Below are 17,091 nucleotides of genomic sequence, written 5' to 3'. Positions count from 1 at the left end.
GAGGGCATAACACTAAGTGAAATAAGTCAAACATATAAGACAAATATTGTATGGTCCCTCTTTTATAAGAAGACAAGAATAGATAGATAGAGACCGATGTTCACTGGTGGTTACCAGGGAGAGGAGGGGTATAGGAGAAGGTACACCTTAGATTGTAGAGACTTGTTATTTTTGGTGATAGGAGAAGTGACACCAAATGTGGATTTAGTGAGCACAGCACAGCCAAAGTAAAAACGAGTGTTTTATGGGTATATGGGTAGGTATAGGTGTGTACATAGGTGAAAACAGAAGTATCTGTAGGTACATGTAAATACAAATATGTAGGTGCAGGCACATATGTTCACTGAAGGCATAATACTCCTCAGACATAACCAAACACCTTCCAAGATTGGTTTTCTGGGTTTGAAAGCTCAGGACCATAGTCTCATGGGACAACTCAGTCAATTGGCATAACACAGTTCACAAAAATCATGATCTGCATCCTACTGAAGTGAGTACTGTCTGAGGTCTTAAAAGCTTGTGAGCAGCCATCTAAGACACAACCACTGGTCTCTACTCGCCAGGAGCAAAACAGTAAGATGGTAACCAAAAGCTCAGAGAAGAAACACGTCTACCCAAGCCATGACTTCATCTACCCTGAGACCAGAAGAACTAGATGGTACCCGGCTACCACTGGGGTCTGATTGGGGTCACAACAGATAGTTCTGAATAGAATGGGAGAAAAATGTGGAACAGAGCTCAAATGCTTAAAAAAAAAAAAAAAAGAAAAAAGTTAAAGAAACTGGAACAGTAGAGAACAGAGGACTCCCTGAGATTATCACCCTGAGGCACTCTTTAAACCTAGAACCAAGCCTATCCTCTGAGAATACCTTTTAGCAAAATAGCAGAATAGTACACCAAATAAAGGATATTACCCATAAGATCAGTACTCTACTTAAAAACCAAAAAATCAACAATTACTGAGAAGCAAAGATTAAAAAATAAAGGGGCAGGGAAACTAGAGTACTGGAAATGGAAGAGAGCACAAAGAGAACGTTGACACATTGTGATAAACGTAACTAATGTCACTGAAAAAATTGTGCTGGAAATTGTCAAATGGGAACCTAACTTTTTGTATAAACTTAAACCAAAAACTCAATAAAATATTATTTAAAAAAAAATGAAGTCCTGATGCATGCCACAACATGGATGAATGTTGAAAACATCATACTGGACAAAATAAGTCAGTAGCAAAGGACAAATTTTGTATACTCTCACTTATATGAAATAAGCAAATATATAGAAATCAGAGATTATTCATGGTTACCAGAAGTAGGAGGGAGGGGGCAAAGGGGAGTTTTTGCTTAGAGGGTACTGAGTTTATGTTAATGGTAGTGGAATGATTTGGAAAAGGATAGTGAGAATGGTTTCACAACATGATGAATGTAATTAGTGTCACTGAATTGTACATGTAGAAATTGTTGAGATGCTATATGTTTCATTATATATATTTTCACCACAATAAGTTTTTAGAAAGTGCATTATCTGAACATCAAGTCACTGTTTCTGATGCAGAGGGCCTTGGCATGCTGTGAGTCACATATCATAGCAGCCTGGTCTTGCAGAATTGAGGGCAGATGCTTGATATGGTACTACCCACCCACTACACATACCCTGGGAAGAATTTTGATTTTCTTATATAGTTAGCATTTTGGTCTTGATCAAGTCAATACTGTCATTCAATGGTATAGAAATACCTTCTTGAAACTTGCATAAACCCTCTACAAATAAGCAGTTTTCCGGGGTGAGAAGCATAGGGGCATGAAACATTTAGAGATGGTGTTGAGAAGAGTTCCGTTTACCCTCAAGTAAAACAGCCAGACATTGACGAATGTCTCCTGGGAGCTAAATTTGCTCCTCGTTGAGAACCACTGTTCTGGAGACATGGGCTTGACAAGAACTGTGGACTCCTACATTGAGTAATTATTCACTGGGTTCTACTAAGTGGGGAGCAATGAACAAAAACAGAAGAAGGAAAAGGAGAGGAAGAAACAGAGACCCAGTATGGCCCTCAAAGCCTAAAATATTTACTGCCTGACCCTTTACATAAAATGTTTTCTGACTCCTGAGTTAGATGTTCGTCCATAGAAAGATCTCTTTAATACAGTGTTTTTAACCAAAGCAAGAATGAGCACGCTTCATGAGAGCTAAATCTGGAGCATGATTGGTATAATTTCCTGTTACCATGCTTACTCAGATCAGATAGTTTATGATAAGCTACTAATTTCATTAGTTCCTGAGTAGGTAATTACATGGTCAAGAAATTAAGATGACCCATATTTATGTTCTACTTAGATTTCCCCTTGCAAATTCAGTGTTGTTTCCAGTCTTTCACAGCCCGCCTATTAGGAATCTTCGGCCAATTGAAAAATGCCATCATTGTTATGTGTGGGGGCCACAATGCCTCCTTCCCAATTAGCAAGAGATGACTGAGTATTGTGAAGAATCTATAGATGCCAGTCCAACTTCCAATCAAACAGCATCCTTGGTGTGAGAAGCACGTTACGCTTCTAAACCTAGAAGGTATAGCACACAGTGGACAATTACACAGGGTTTTAGTTTCCTAGTGCTGCCATAACAGAAATACCACAAGAGGGTGGCTTTAAAGAACAGAAATGTATTTTCTCACAGTTCTGGAGGCTAAAAGTCCAAATTGGTTTTCACTGTGTGGATTCATACCTTTCTGGTAACCCCAGGCGTTCCTTGGTTCCTTGGCTTGTAGAGGACTCTCACATGGCATCTGTCTTCTCCCCGTGTTTGTTTCTGTGTCTGCTCTGGTCTTTTCATAACTCAGAGGTGATCAGGTTTAGGATCCACCCTACACTGATATGACCTCAATTGATTGATTACATTTCATTAGATCGTATTGTGGAAAGTGATTACGTTGCATTTAGATTAGATTAGATCCACATGTATAGGCATTAGGAATCCAACACATATTTTGGGGGGACACAGTTCAATCTGTAACATGTGGCTTTACGTTCGTTCAATAAATATTTCCATAAAATGTGTTTAATTTCCTACTGTGGGCTGAGACAGTGGTTCTCAAAGTCTGGTGTGTATCAGCATCAACTGGACAGCCAATAGAACACACTGAGGCCCAGGTTCGTTGAAGTAGGACAGGGCCTGGGCCATTGTATTTTTGTCAAGTTGCAGAGGTGATTCTTATTCGACAGAGGTTTGAGAACCACTGGGCTAAGCACATGTTGGCTATTTGGGAAACACACACACCAATTAAGTCATCAGGGAGCCTAATCTCTAGAGCAGCACTCTCTGTCTCTCTTTTTTTAATATTTATTTTATTTTTGGATGAAAATATGCAGAGCAAAACATGGCACCCATTCAACAATTTCTACACATACAGTTTGGTGACATTGGTTACATTCTTTGCTTTGTGTCAGCAGTCTCCCTATTTCTACTCCAATCGTTTCACCACCATTAACTGAGACTCACTGCCCCCCTAAATTCTCATTTATGCTTTAGAGTTACTATTGTCAATTTGGCCTTGTATATACAATCTTTTAAAAGAGCACAATACTCAAGGCATACGTTCTTAGTTAAAAGACAACTTCAGAGGATAGTTTTGGTTGAAGGTTTAAAGAATATCTCAGGGAAATAGATTCAGATGTTTCTCCAGTCTCCATGGGTGCAGTAATTCTGGAATCGTTAAGAATTTGCAATTCTGTTCCACATTTTTCTCCCTTCTGATCACGATCCATCTGTTGTGTCCTTGATCAAAACATTTGGTAATGGTAGCTGGGCATCATCCAGTTCTTCTGGTCTCATGACAGAGGAGGCAGTAGTTCATGGATGCGGTTAGTTCTGTAGTCAAGTTCCTTCTCTGATTCCTGGGTCTCCTTCTTCCTCTGTTGCTCTCGGTGAATAGAGACCAATCGTTGTATCTTAGATGGCCTCGAGGAGCACTCTGATCTCATTCTCAGCTCTATTGACATTCCTGGGGTAGGGGCTGTCCTGAGCATTGCAGGATGTTTAGCAGCATCTCTGGCCTCCACCCAGTAGATGCCAGTAGCACTCCCTCAGTTGTGACAACCACAAATGTCTCGAGACACTGACAGTTGTTCCCTGGGGACCAAAATTGTCCCTGGTCGAGAACCACTGCTCTAGAGAGAAACAAGCCTGAAAGCAACCATGCATTCTTGCCTTCAGTAGTTATTCACCGAGTTCCTACTAAGTGCTATAAAGTGAGGAGCAAGTAATGAAACAAGATGATGCTCCCCACACCTCACCTCATGGAGGGACCAACCTTCACCCTTCGCACATCCAGTGTTAGGGGGCTGTAAGAGCAGCTTATGTCAGGGCCAGAAGGAGGGAGGTGGAGGGCCACACATCTCAACGGGCCAGGGCAAGGCTGAGACGGGGACCAGCACCGGGACTGCTCAGGGTTGATGGGCTCACACACAGAAGGAAGGACACTGCAGGCAGAGGGTGAGCACAGCCTCAGAATCCCAGTCATTCTCTCTTTATCTGTGTTCCAGGCTATAGGGACTCACAGCCTCTGGGGTCTGCTGTGGACTAAATTGTGTCCTCCAAAAAGCTGTGCTGAAGTCCTAACCCCTGGTACCTCTGAATGTGACCTTGTTTGGAAATAAGATTTTTCTTTTGTTATCAGTTAAGTTAAACAGGGTCATATCAGAGTAGCATGGGTTCTGTTTCTAATCATCCCTTCTGAGTGGTGTCTTATAAAAAGGGAGTCACACATGGGGGGTGGGGGGAAGTGTAGGAGTGAGGTGAGGAGGGACAGCTGTCATACAACAAAGGAGTTAGATGCATCTGTAAGCAGCAAAGCAACGCCAAGGATTGCTGGGAGCCACCAGAAGCTAGGAGAGAGGCCACAGAGGGAATAGACATGGCCAATACTCTGAATTAGGACTTCTAGCCTCCAGGAAAAAAACAATTGCTATTAACTCTATTCTGACTCATGATGACCCCCATATGTGTCAGAGTAGAACTGTGCTTCATAGGGTTTTCAATGGCTGATTTTTTGGAAGTAGATTGCCAGGGCTTTTTTCCAAGGTGCCTTTGGATGTAGATCGCTAGGGCTTTTTTCCAAGGCGCCTTTGGATGGACTCGGATCATCAACTTTTGGTTAATAGCTGAGCACATTAACCTATATCTGTTCTTTGAAGCCACTCACTTTGTAGTATTTTGTTATGGCAGCCCTAGTAATCCAAGACAGGACCCCAAGGGTGTCCCCAAGCCCTGGCCTGGTCCCCAGTCTGTGCTGTCACCCTCTGGTGGATTCCATCCCCCCACCCGTGACCCGCCGCCTGCCTCGCCAGGTTGGCATGGAGGCTGCCGTGAATGTGCGGCTTTGCTTTAGGACTACCTGTAATTCTGGAAACAGTCTCAGCTCTGCCTTCTGCAGCCTCCTTAGGCATCCTGGCCCCGCTTGCTCACCCCAGAGTGTGGTTTCAGGATCCAGCCCAGGATCTGCAGAGACCCAGTGTCTGAGCTCTGCTGATTATAAACTGGGAACTGAGACAGAGGCTCCCACTGAGCCGGCTACAGAACGTGGAAGGGCCAGGCCCGGCAAAGGACTGTGAGCAAGTCAGCCTGGCTGAGCCCAGGGCCCCACGGGGTGGGGCGGGACTGGTATGAGTTGACCCCAATGGAGGTCAGATTATGAAGGCCAAGGAGTAGGTCAGGGGGAGAGGGGAGGAGAACAGAGAGCACAGAAAGAGAAACTAGCCTCAAACCACAGCCCAAAGACTCTCCCTCAGAGCCTGGAAGTGAAAGAGGGTATGAAACCGGGAATATCAGATTTCTCCAGTCCACAAAACAGTGCGCTTCTCTCCACACCCAAGTGTGTGATCAGTGTTTCACAGGAGTGTTCTTATCTTAAACCAAACAAGCTGACTCTCAATATTATATACTATCTTCAAGTGCCTTTTCTTTCTTTACCAATTGAGGCTCCCCGGATAATGCAATATGGTGGTTGTAGCTTCAGAATACAAAGCACAGCGCGAGAAGCCTGCATTCAGATTGTTTCACAAACATCTAATACTTTTTCTCCACATGCAGAGCAAGGAGAGAACTCAAACAAGGGGCTAGACATGCCCGTGCCGTCCTGAATTCCACCCCAGTGGGGGAGCTGATGGCACATGTCTTCGCTTTCTAGTGCTACTGTAATGCAAATACCCCAAGTGGGTGGCTTTAAAGAACAGAAATTTATTTTCTCACAGTTCTGGAGGCTGAAAGCCCAAATCAGGGTCTCAGCGGTGTCAATTCCGTCCTCGTAGGTGGTCCCACGTGCCCCTCAGTTCCTTGGCTTATAGACGATCTTCACATGGTATCTGTCTTCCCTCATGTGGTTTTCTTTTGTTTTTTGTTTTTTGTTTTTATTCAGGCATGATTAGATTCAGAACCAACCCAACTCCAGTATGATCTATCATAACAACAAAAATCCTCTTTCCAAACAGAATGATATCCACAGGTATAAGGGTTAGGATTCCAACACATATTTTTGTGAGACACAGTTTAATCCATAACAGCACATATAACAACCAACTTGCATTGAGCACATACAACATGTGAGGCACTCAGCTGCGTCCTGGATATGCAAATAACAAATACGAATAAGACATGCTTTCCACCCTCCAGAAGGTTCTAGAGCACTGATAAGGTCACAGCCTGAATAATACAAATACAAAATCGATGGTGATCAATAATGGAGATTCAAAGATCCAAGGCAGTGTGGAGAACCCAAAACCAAACCCTTTGCTGTCGAGTCAATTCTGACTCATAGCGACCCTGTAGAACAGAGTAGAGCTGCCCCATAGTGTTTCTAAGGCTGTAAATCTTTACAGAAGCAGACTGCCACATCTTTCTCCCATGGAGCAGCTGGTGGGTTTGAACCGCCGACCTTTGGGAGAACAGCCGAGTGTTTTAACTACTGTACCACCAGGGCTCCTAATGCAGAGAAGGGAAAGGCTAATTACAAATGGATTGGCTCCTAAGATCTCACTCTTGTTTTCTCTGTGATTTGATCTCCCACCTAAAGCAGAAACATGTTGTTCCTGTAAAATATTACAGTCATTTCAATGGACCCCATCATGCAAGTTTCACTTTGGACCCTGTGAGAGCATTATACATTGAATTTGTTTTACAGAAGTGCAATGAATAATGGAGGCTCCGAGAAATGAAATGTCCGCTAGCACTGAAGACGCAGGAAATAAAGCCATATAGTTAGTTGTATTTGAATAAAAGAGATTGGTCTTCTTAATTGGAAGATATAAAAATAAATTGTTTCATGTTTTCACCACTAGATAAAAATATTTTAGAATCCACTTTAAGCAGACCCTTCCAACTGCCACATCAACTGACAGTTCAATCAAGATTGTAAAAAATTTTTCCAAGGAATAGATATTATACAAAGCTTTGTGCTCTTCACCTATTGTCTTCAAGCGTTTATTTTAATGCTATGTTTATTCAGGAGGTTTGCGGCACAAATTTCTAAGTGGGCATGGAAACCACCTCCCTCAAGATGGGCAGACGATGCATTAAATACAACAGTGGAGTGTAGCTTTATGGATTGGGCATTGACCCATAATATTCATTTAGGATCGTGATTAAAACTAACTGTTCCGAGATCAGCGCTGGAGGTTGTTCTTTTTTTTTCAATTTGTAAAGAGTGAACCGTGCAGTTAAATTTCATAGTAAATCTGTAGATAAATACGTAGAAACCAAAATTTGAGCTGCGTTAAAGTCATGATACTTACAGCTTTGTCATGTGCTTTTAACATGATGATAATGTTTTAATCACAACTACCATGAGTTTACATGTTCATCAAAAGTCTTAAACCACACGTAAAAAAAGTTGAAAATCATAATTGAAAGAGTAGACCCTGTATTTGGGGGCAAGACGGAGGAAAAGAAGACCCTGCTCTCCTATAAAGTGAAAACCAAATTTACACTTAAGATGTGTATCAACTCATTCAAGAGCAGCTGATTAAAAATGGGAACCTGACCCCACAGGCTTGTTGGACATTATTGTTGGTGGAAGAAGAGATATGTACATACTTCAATCTATTTACAAATATATATTTATAGACCCTTGTTGTACCTACAGACACTTTAATAATTCCCTTCTGTCCTCTGTGTCCCAGGGGTGTGTGTGTGTGTGTGTGTGTGTGTGTGTGTGTGTGTGTGTGTCCCTTTCCCTTGCCACCTGGAACCCCAAACTATTCATCTTTCTCATTTCTCAATATCTTAGGCATTTTAATATAGCAGACAGTAAGTTTTTTGCCAATTACTAACTTAATTTGGAAGAGGTTATGCTAGAATTGAATAGAAACTATGATAAAGAAAAATGCTAAGATTAATATCAAACACTTATAATGTCAACAAAGTAGTTAATTGCTTTTATTTCCTATTGGTTAGCTCTGCCCATTCATTGATTCCCATTATGCAGTTTGTTTGTGAATAGGAGGCAGCCCGCCCCCATCGTAAGGACGCTAAAAGGAAGTGCTGAGCTCCCATCAGTAAGGGAAGCGTGTGGAGGATATTTCAGACTATAGTGTACATGAACTATCCCTAAGCTCTTTCACGTCTAAATCCCAGGATTCGCCATTTGGAAATACTACCTTGTCAAAGTGCAAAGAGTCTAGATTTAAGAAACAGGATCCCACACCGTCACCTAACATTCTTTTCTGGCCAGTGTGGTCTAATTGGAATTTTTGACAAACCTATTATTCTAATAGCTTCCAAGCTCAAGCTAGTAAAAACCATTTCATGGAGCAGTGGTCTAAAAATGCTCTTCTACAAAGGCTAGCCTCCTAGTTCAGAATGATATGCCTCTCATCACTTTGTCCCTAGCAGAAAACTAGTTCCTTCTTTCCCTACGGATCCTGTCAGAAAGGAAGGTTGGCCACCCCAAGGTGGAAATTGTAACCCTTTACATAAAAATACTGTCAATATTTATTATTATCTGAGGAACTGAAGAATTTTATTTTTCAAAAGCAGTAAGTTCAGCAAATGCCAAAAATGCTAATTTGAATTGAATAACCTTTCCCAGTGTTATGTTAAAATGCTGAGAGAGCTTCTTTAAACATGTTCTGTAGAACTTTTTCAATATCAAAGAACACCTTTATACTTGGTAGCATTTTGGCATTTAAAAATAAATAAATAGATCCAAACTCTTTGCCATAGAATCGATTCCAACTCATAGCAATCCAATAGGACAGAGTAGAACTGCCCCACAGGGTTTCCAAGGAGTGGCTGGTGGATTTGATCTGCCAACCTTTTGGTTAGCAGCCAAGCTCTTAACCACTGTGCCACAAGGGCTCCATTTTAGCATTACACCTATTTTATATTAATTCCTAAAAACATAGTCCATCCATGTTCTACATCACATCTGAAGCCCTTGCTTTCCCCTCTCCCACAGACTTGGGTTTGTTCAAGCTCATCCACTTATTAGCTATGTTGCCTCAGACAACCTCTTTGAACCTCAGTTCTCTCACCTGTAAAATAGAATTAAGCACAATAGCATGGGGATATTGTGACAACCAGATGGGAATACCTGTGTCATTCCATTGTGGGTGGTAGACATTTATCCCATTCAACGTCTCCTCCAGGATGGGTCCAACATCACTGCTTCTTAGGATCTGCCACGTGTCTTCCAGCAGTCAGCAAAGAGCACTATCCTCTTCCCAACCAAGCCCTACTCCAAGAGCACCAGCAAGGAACTTTCTAGAAATGCAAGTTCTCTGGCCTCACCCCAGGCTATCAAGAGTCTGAGACTCTGCAGTGAGGCCCAGCAATCTATGCTTTAATAGATCTTCCAGGTGAGGGTTTGAGAACCACTACCCTATTTAGGTCATTCTCTCTTTCTGGCACCTTCCGCATGGTCTCTAACTTCTTTCAATCCCTTTCTACCTTCCATTAACCCACCTCCTTTAGCATCTCTCCTCTAGGTTGTGTTGTCCTTAAGTCAGTCCCCAAAGTGATTACCCACTGGAATCAAATCCTAACCAATGAGGAAGTGAGGAAGATGATACCTCAGGTGTTGGAGTAACTAAAAGGACCCCAAAGATTCCCCTTCTTCTAGGATTGTCTCATGTCTTCGGTAGGGCTAGAAGATACTTCTGCTTCCCAGCTATGCTTCCCATTAAAGTAGGCGCCCTCCTGTTGCCTTTAGCTCGACCTGTGTCAGTACAGGGAAGAGATTGGAGCACCTCTGCCATAAGAGGTGCCATGGACAGCCCAATGACTAAATTTTCACATGCAAAAACGCACGTGCACATACACACACACACACACAAAACCTAGTTATGTCCGTACAAGTTTCTCTCCGTCTACTTTTGGCTGGGCCAAAGGGTAGGTAAATTTTTGAGGCAAGCAAATTTCAGATCTCTAAAATATTTCAGTAAGTTGGAAACTTTCTCTTTGAAAAATGTTTCAAACTTCTCAAAGAAGTGTCCTTTGAATCAAAAAGCTTCTGATTCCCCTGTCAATTGTAAATGCGGAAACCTTGAAGACTTTCTGAAAGTCTCCCTCCCATTCTCAGTGGTTGCGGGGCACTCACAGACCACGTGTTAGGAATTCTGCATTCTCTCATTGAAGAGTTGTGTTAGAGTACAGCCTAGAAATGATGCGCCGCAGATGTCTCCAATGCAACTCTCGAAACAGAGAATGCACACTTCCTAACGAGAATGCAGGAATGGTCAACCACAAGTATTTGCTGAAGCTATCCATATGCCTTACAACTATATTCTCATCCGGAATTCTGCATTCTCTATTTTGTGAGTTGCATCAGGGTTACCTCTGTCTTACCGTTTCTAGGATGTATTTGTTGAAAGCTTCCATACGCAATGCAACTATATCCTTGTTAGCAAGTCTCCATTCTCTATTTTGTGAGTTGCACTGGAGATACCATGGCTTGCCATTTCTAGGAAGTATTCGTTGAAGCCATCGTATGCATTACAACTATATTCTTGATACACCTTTGGAAAAAGCAAAGCGTTTTCTTGAAAAGTTTGGAAGGGGTAGGCCTAGCAAAAGGTTCTTTTGGTGACAGCCACGAAGGTGCTGACTACTGACACATCCTTTTGCTTTGCAGGAATGTGAGTTCAGCGGGAGAGGAGGCCCGCCGGAGGATGCGGGAGTGTGATGGACTCACAGACGCACTGCTGTACGTGATTCAGTCGGCTCTGGGCAGCAGCGAGATCGATAGCAAGGTTTGTTGTATTTGCCTGGATTAGGGATGTTCGAGAATAAGGATGCCCAAGGAAGTAAACTGGCTAACAATGATGGAGAGCTAATGCAGTATTTAATACTTTCCTTTTATGCATGGTTCCTTTGCGTGCATCCAATATATTCTAGATAGAGGTGCTAATCCTAGCCTAGAACTAGATAGGTAATGCCTGTAACTCTTTATTAGTAATGAGTAGTCATTTATATTAAGTTACTCAAACCACAGGCATTCCAGATGAAGTGTATACACTTTTGCATACCACATTACCCACAAATCTCTAGTTTTTATTTTACAGAATCCACTTTCAAAAGAGACATTAAAGCTACCTGAGAGTTGAATAATCCTATATTCTTATAAGTTAGCTTTTTAAAAACTGTTAATTGTATCAAATGCCGTTTAAAAATACCTGTCAAAATCGAAATAAATGAGGCTGTCAAAATGCTCAGGCCTCAGTGTCTATTCAGTACTTTAGTTCACAGTCAAAATAGAATCAGGTGGACTTGTCTAGCGTTTGAGCGATTTCATTTTACCTTAATTATATTAGTTTTAATCTACTCTGAATATAAATGTATACAGTAATTTCATAATATCCTGATATAAAGGCAGACTTTACCAATACCTTTTAAGTTATTTATGTGATAAATGCGATACTTCAGTATAGAGATTCTCAAGAGTGGCACTGTTGATATTTTTGGGCCCAGTATTATTGGTTGCAGGCTGCTGTCCTGTGCATTGTAGGATGTTTACCAGCATCCCTGGCCTCTACTCACTAGATGCCAGGAGCACTGCCCGCCCCCCGCCCCCCGCAAAGCCATTACAATCAAAAATGTCTCCAGACACTGCCACACGTCCTGTGAAGAGCATCATTGGCCCTGGTTAAGAACCACTGCCTTAACCCCATGCTCTCCAGCTCCACCTCTGCAGCAGAAATGCTGGTAGGACTTTAGTACATAACCGTGCCAGACCCCCATCACAGCCCTTCTGAATCTGAATGTCTAATGCAGGTTCAGCAGTTGATTTGATGTGCATCTTGGATTAAGAACCCTGACTTAGTAGATGCAGATTTGAAACACACTGTCTCATCAGGTATGTGGTAGAACATAATTTAGTTGTAACGTCAGATAAAGAACAAATAAGAGTGATTGCATCCATTCCATTCTTAGCTGGCATTGGGAATGATTTGGCATAGCGCTTCTCAACCTTGACTATCCATTTGAGTTACTGAGAGACTTACAAAAATACTAAAGCCGGAGCCCCACCTACCCCCCAAAGATCAGGATTCAATCTACAATATTTGCTGGAACTCCAGCCTTTGGAGTACAAGTTGACTCCAATTATGAACACTGTTTGTAATCTTACCACTGCCACTCAGTTAAGTTTGCATCCATTCATTTACTATTTGCTGTCAGTTTCAAAGACCAGAGATAATATGATAATGGCTTAAGCATTCCCCTTTTGTAAAAGGTTTTAATTGCCATTTTAGATTGTTTTTTAACATCATTGACAGGAAAATTAAATCGCTAAAAAAGTGTCCATTCAAGATGTCTCAAGTACTTACAGATGCCTCTTAGCATATTAGACACATAATTTTAAAAAGAGCAGCTGAACGAAATTCACTGAAGCAGGAGTGCTGAGGATCTTAATATTCAGAGATTATAATACAGACTGAGGGCATTGGGACCTTAGGCCTCTTGCTAAGATGGATACCAGAAGAGCTGTAGTACCATCTGGGCAGATGACAGTAAAATAAGAGTAGACAGCCTTTCCCACTGGCCAAAAGCCCATGCCGCCATTGCTGGTATTATGGCAATCTTCAGGAGAAGAGTTCCAGGATTAAAGTTCTCCCTGGCAGAAGCATCCTTCGTGGATGTATCAGGTGGCCAGACTCTTAGAACTCTTCAGAGAACTTGGGGGTCATCTCTTTTAATGTCCGTATTGTTCTCCAAAGAAGAAACTGGAATAACTGGGACTATTTAGGGCTGGAGGCATCCCTGGATGGTACAAACGGTGAACACACTTGGCTGCTAACGAAAAGGTTGGAGATTCAAGTCCACCCAGAGGCACCTCAGAAGAAAGACCTGGAGATCTCCTTCTGAAAAACTGGCCATTGAAAATCAGCCACAGTTGTAACTCTGACACATATGCGGTCACCATGAGTTGGAGTCAACTCAAAGGCAAGGGGGTTCCTGGTTATTCAGGGCTGGAGTTGGAAGACCCAGATATTCCTGATTGAGTAGAAAGAGCAATGAGCTTAGAGTCAGGATAGCACTGGTAGATGGTGCCAACCCCACCCCCCACTGGTTATAGGCCCATCCACGAGTGACCTCAGCTTTGTGACCGTGAGGATAATAATAGCTGAACGCCAAGGCTGTTGAAAGGATCAAATGTGATAAATTGCTCAGTGCGTCGTTGGCCAGAACGTGCTATTGAGTTTTACTGTATTATTATTGTACCATAATTTTCCACTCAGCCGTCTGCCCGGCCACTTGTGAGCTTTCACAGTGACAAGTTAGAGGGGGAAATGAGTACACATTCTCTTTAAGATCAGTGAAGTTAATGAATCAAAAAGCCCGGATTCCATGCGAGCTCCCTGCTCAGCTCCTGTAATTGGGACAGTTTGTTGAATGGACAGCATATGGTAGAGCGCCCCACAGACAACTTCCATATTAGCCCTTTCTAATAGAAAATAGGAGTCAAAATGACCTTGGTGACCAAGAGGAACTGCTGAAAGTGCCAGTGACAGGAATGGATGTCAAAAACAAAACACCCAGCTGCCACCGCCTTCTGCTCGTACCCCAAGGAAGGGTAGAGGCTGTATTTTTCTTGTCTTTTTTCCCTACCCCTTTAGAGAAAGATCCTTGAATTGGTAGCCCTCCCAAACCAGGGCAGACTGCAAAGCTCCAGAAGGCTTAACAAGAGGGACAGGTAAATTCCTGGGTCCTCGCTTACCCTACCTGTCTACAGCCTAGCCTCTCTCTTCCTCATCCTCCCCTACCGCACTTCCTCTCCCCAGACCTTCTCCCCGGCCGCAGGTAGGTTATAAAGCATTTCACTGGAAACGGTGAATTTATTCCCCAGCTGTTGTTCGTTAAAACATGAACAGCTGGATGAGAAAGGATTTTTTTTTTCCTCCAAGTCTTTGATGGAAGAAAAATCAGTTTGAGGTGATTTGAAAATCGTTCTGACTTGTGCCATAAGAGTTTTATTTCAAAGAGAGACGTTTTTCTCTTTCATGGGTCACCCTGTGTTTCCCTGCTTTCATGCTGGGCCTTTTTTTTTTTTTTTTTGATGCTGAGAGGATGCTTCAAATAGAAAATCAGGTTGACTCAAAGCCTGTGGGATTGGCAGCCCATGAAACCTTGAACAGCTGACAGGTCTGGAACAGAGAAGGCTCCAGAGATGCATCCTGAGAACTGGTTCTCCTCAATGATTTGCAAACTCCCAGTGATCAAGTCAGCAGCCGCTCCTTGGAAACCCAGAGGGGGCAGTTCAGCTCTGTCCCATAGGGTCACTGTGAGTCAGAATCGGCTCCACCGCAAAGGGTTTGGTTTGTTTCTGTTTTGTTTTGTTTTTAAAGTAATCGAGTCAAGGAAATATGCTTCCTATTACTAGATTCCAGTTATATGAGGGAAACGTAAGTCAGCTTTGAATCCTGGCAGCCTGGCTCCGGTCCAGGCCCTAGACCAAGCCCTTTGGCCCCAGCACTACAGAGAAATGGCACAACCTGGAGCAAGTTACCCTCAGTTTTGGACTTGGTTTTCTTCACCTATAAAATGGAACTATGTTACCTGTCTTTTAGGGTGGCTGCCACATAGTACATTCCAGAAAATGTGATAGCCAAGTTACGATTTTAAAACTAAAACTTAAAAAAAAAAAAACAGTTGTCATCAAGTCGATTCTAACTCCTGGTGACCCCACATGTGTCAGAGTAGAACTGTGCTCCAGAAGGTTTTCAATAGCTGATTTTTCAAAAACAGATCACCAGGCCTTTTTTCCAAGGCACCTCTGGGTGGTCTCGAACCTCCAACCTCTCAGCAGCCAAGCGCTTAACCATTTACACCACCCAAGGACGCCAAAATAAAACTTAGTGCAATTTAATTTCTTCCATCATTATTTTGCCCATTTCTTTAAATTGGTGTTTTTTTTTCCTTTTCCCATGGTTCCTCAAATCAGCACAAAGGTTAAAAAGGTCAGTTTTGCTCTTTTCCTGGGGGGGGGTGGGAATCAACATTTTTTTTTTTTTTTTTTTTGGTAAAGGGCCTGATAGTAAGTATTTTTGACCGTATAGTGTCAATCACAACTACTCAACTGTACCCTTGTGGGAAAACAGCCATACCTGTCACAGTAGAGTCAATTCTAATTCAGATTGACCCTATAGGACAGAGTAGGACTGCCTCATAGGGCTTCTAAGGCTGTAAATCTTTATGGAAGCACACTGCCACGTCTTTCTCCCATGGAGCCATTGGTGGGTTCAAGCTGCTGACGTTTTGGTTAGCAGCCAAGCATTTAACCGCTGCACCACCAGGACTCCTTGAAAGCAGCCATACACATTGTATAAACAAGTGGGTGTGGCTGTGTTCCAAGAAAACTCTATTTATTAAAACAGGTGATACTGTATCTGGCCCAGGGGCCAAAGTTTGCGAACCCCTGCCCTTAACGATCAGAAGATATTAGGACTGGCCATTTCCAGAACTGCAAACTTTATTTCTGATTATAATAGCAAATAATTTTTCAGCACGTATTATACATCAGGCACTGTTCTATGACTGGAGCCCTAGTGGTGCAGTGGTTAAGAACTTGGCTGCTAACCAAAAGGTCAGCAGTTCAAATTCACCACCCGCTCCTTGGAAACCCTACAGGGCAGTTCTACTCCGTCCCATTGGGTCGCTATGAATCAGAATTGACTCAATGGCAACAGGGCTTTTTTTTGGTTGTAAGAATGTATCTAATATATCATTTAATCTCCACAATAGCCCTCTGAAGTTGGTACTGTTCTCACTGCCTCTGGTTTGCAGATGAGGAAACAGAAGCACACTGTACCTCTCTGTGCCTCAGTTTCCTCCTTTGTAAAATGGAGATGATCATAGTTAGCACCTACATTTCAGGGCTGTTGTGAGGATTAGGTGAGAGATTTAGAATTTTGCCCAAGACCGCCCACCCAGCTCATCCAGTGGCAGAGCCAGGACTCAAACCCAAGCCAACTAGCTGTAGGACACAAGCCAGAGACCTGAAGCCATGCTGCCTCCCACAGGGCTCATATCCGAGCCCTTGTGTGGTGTTTGCTGTGCACCAGGCACTCTTCTCAGCACTTACGTACTCTATGAGCTTCCCCTTGCTGCTGTAACAAATTACCACAAACTTAGTGGCTTAAAACGTAAGTTGATTATCTTACAGCTCTGAAAGTCCAAAGTCAAAATGGGCCTCACTGGGCTAAAGTCAAGGTGTCAGCAGGGCCAAGTTTCTTCTGGATTCTCTAGGAGATAATCCATTTCCTTGCGTTTTCTAGCTTCTAAAGGCCACCCACATTCCCTGGCTCATGGCCCTTCCTCCATCTTCAAAGCCAGCAATGGCAGACTGTGTCTGTCTTAGGCTGGGTTCTTCAGAGGAGCAAAACCAGTGAAGCATATACAAATATATGTAGAGAGATTGACTTCAAGGAAATGGCTCATGCAGCTGTGGGGGCTGATAAGTCCGAAATCTGTCAGGGTCAGGCGACAGGCTGGAGGTATCTGCTGGCTCATGGGGTTGCAGGGGCTGACGAAGCCAGAATCTGCAGGTCAGGCAGCAGGCTGGAGGCCTCTGCTGGCTCATGAGGTTGCAGGGGCTGACAAACCCAGAAT

The 17,091-nt window shown here is 42.9% G+C and overlaps 1 protein-coding gene across 2 annotated transcripts in view; it reads left to right on the top strand.

Moving 5' to 3' along the window:
• CTNND2 (catenin delta 2) overlaps nt 1–17,091 on the top strand; it is a 993,502-nt gene that overhangs the window by 786,059 nt on the left and 190,352 nt on the right. For both annotated transcript variants that reach the window (XM_004380288.2, XM_004380287.3), the window contains one exon: nt 11,117–11,234. In XM_004380288.2, the coding sequence (XP_004380345.1) occupies nt 11,117–11,234 (118 nt within the window). The remainder of the gene's footprint in view (nt 1–11,116; nt 11,235–17,091) is intronic.

Source organism: Trichechus manatus, unplaced genomic scaffold (assembly GCF_000243295.1).
Source record: "Trichechus manatus latirostris isolate Lorelei unplaced genomic scaffold, TriManLat1.0 scaffold00072, whole genome shotgun sequence".
Classification (NCBI taxonomy): Eukaryota; Metazoa; Chordata; class Mammalia; order Sirenia; family Trichechidae; genus Trichechus; species Trichechus manatus.
The sequence above is the reverse complement of the archived record's forward strand: the minus strand, read 5'-3'. Positions and strand labels throughout refer to the sequence as shown.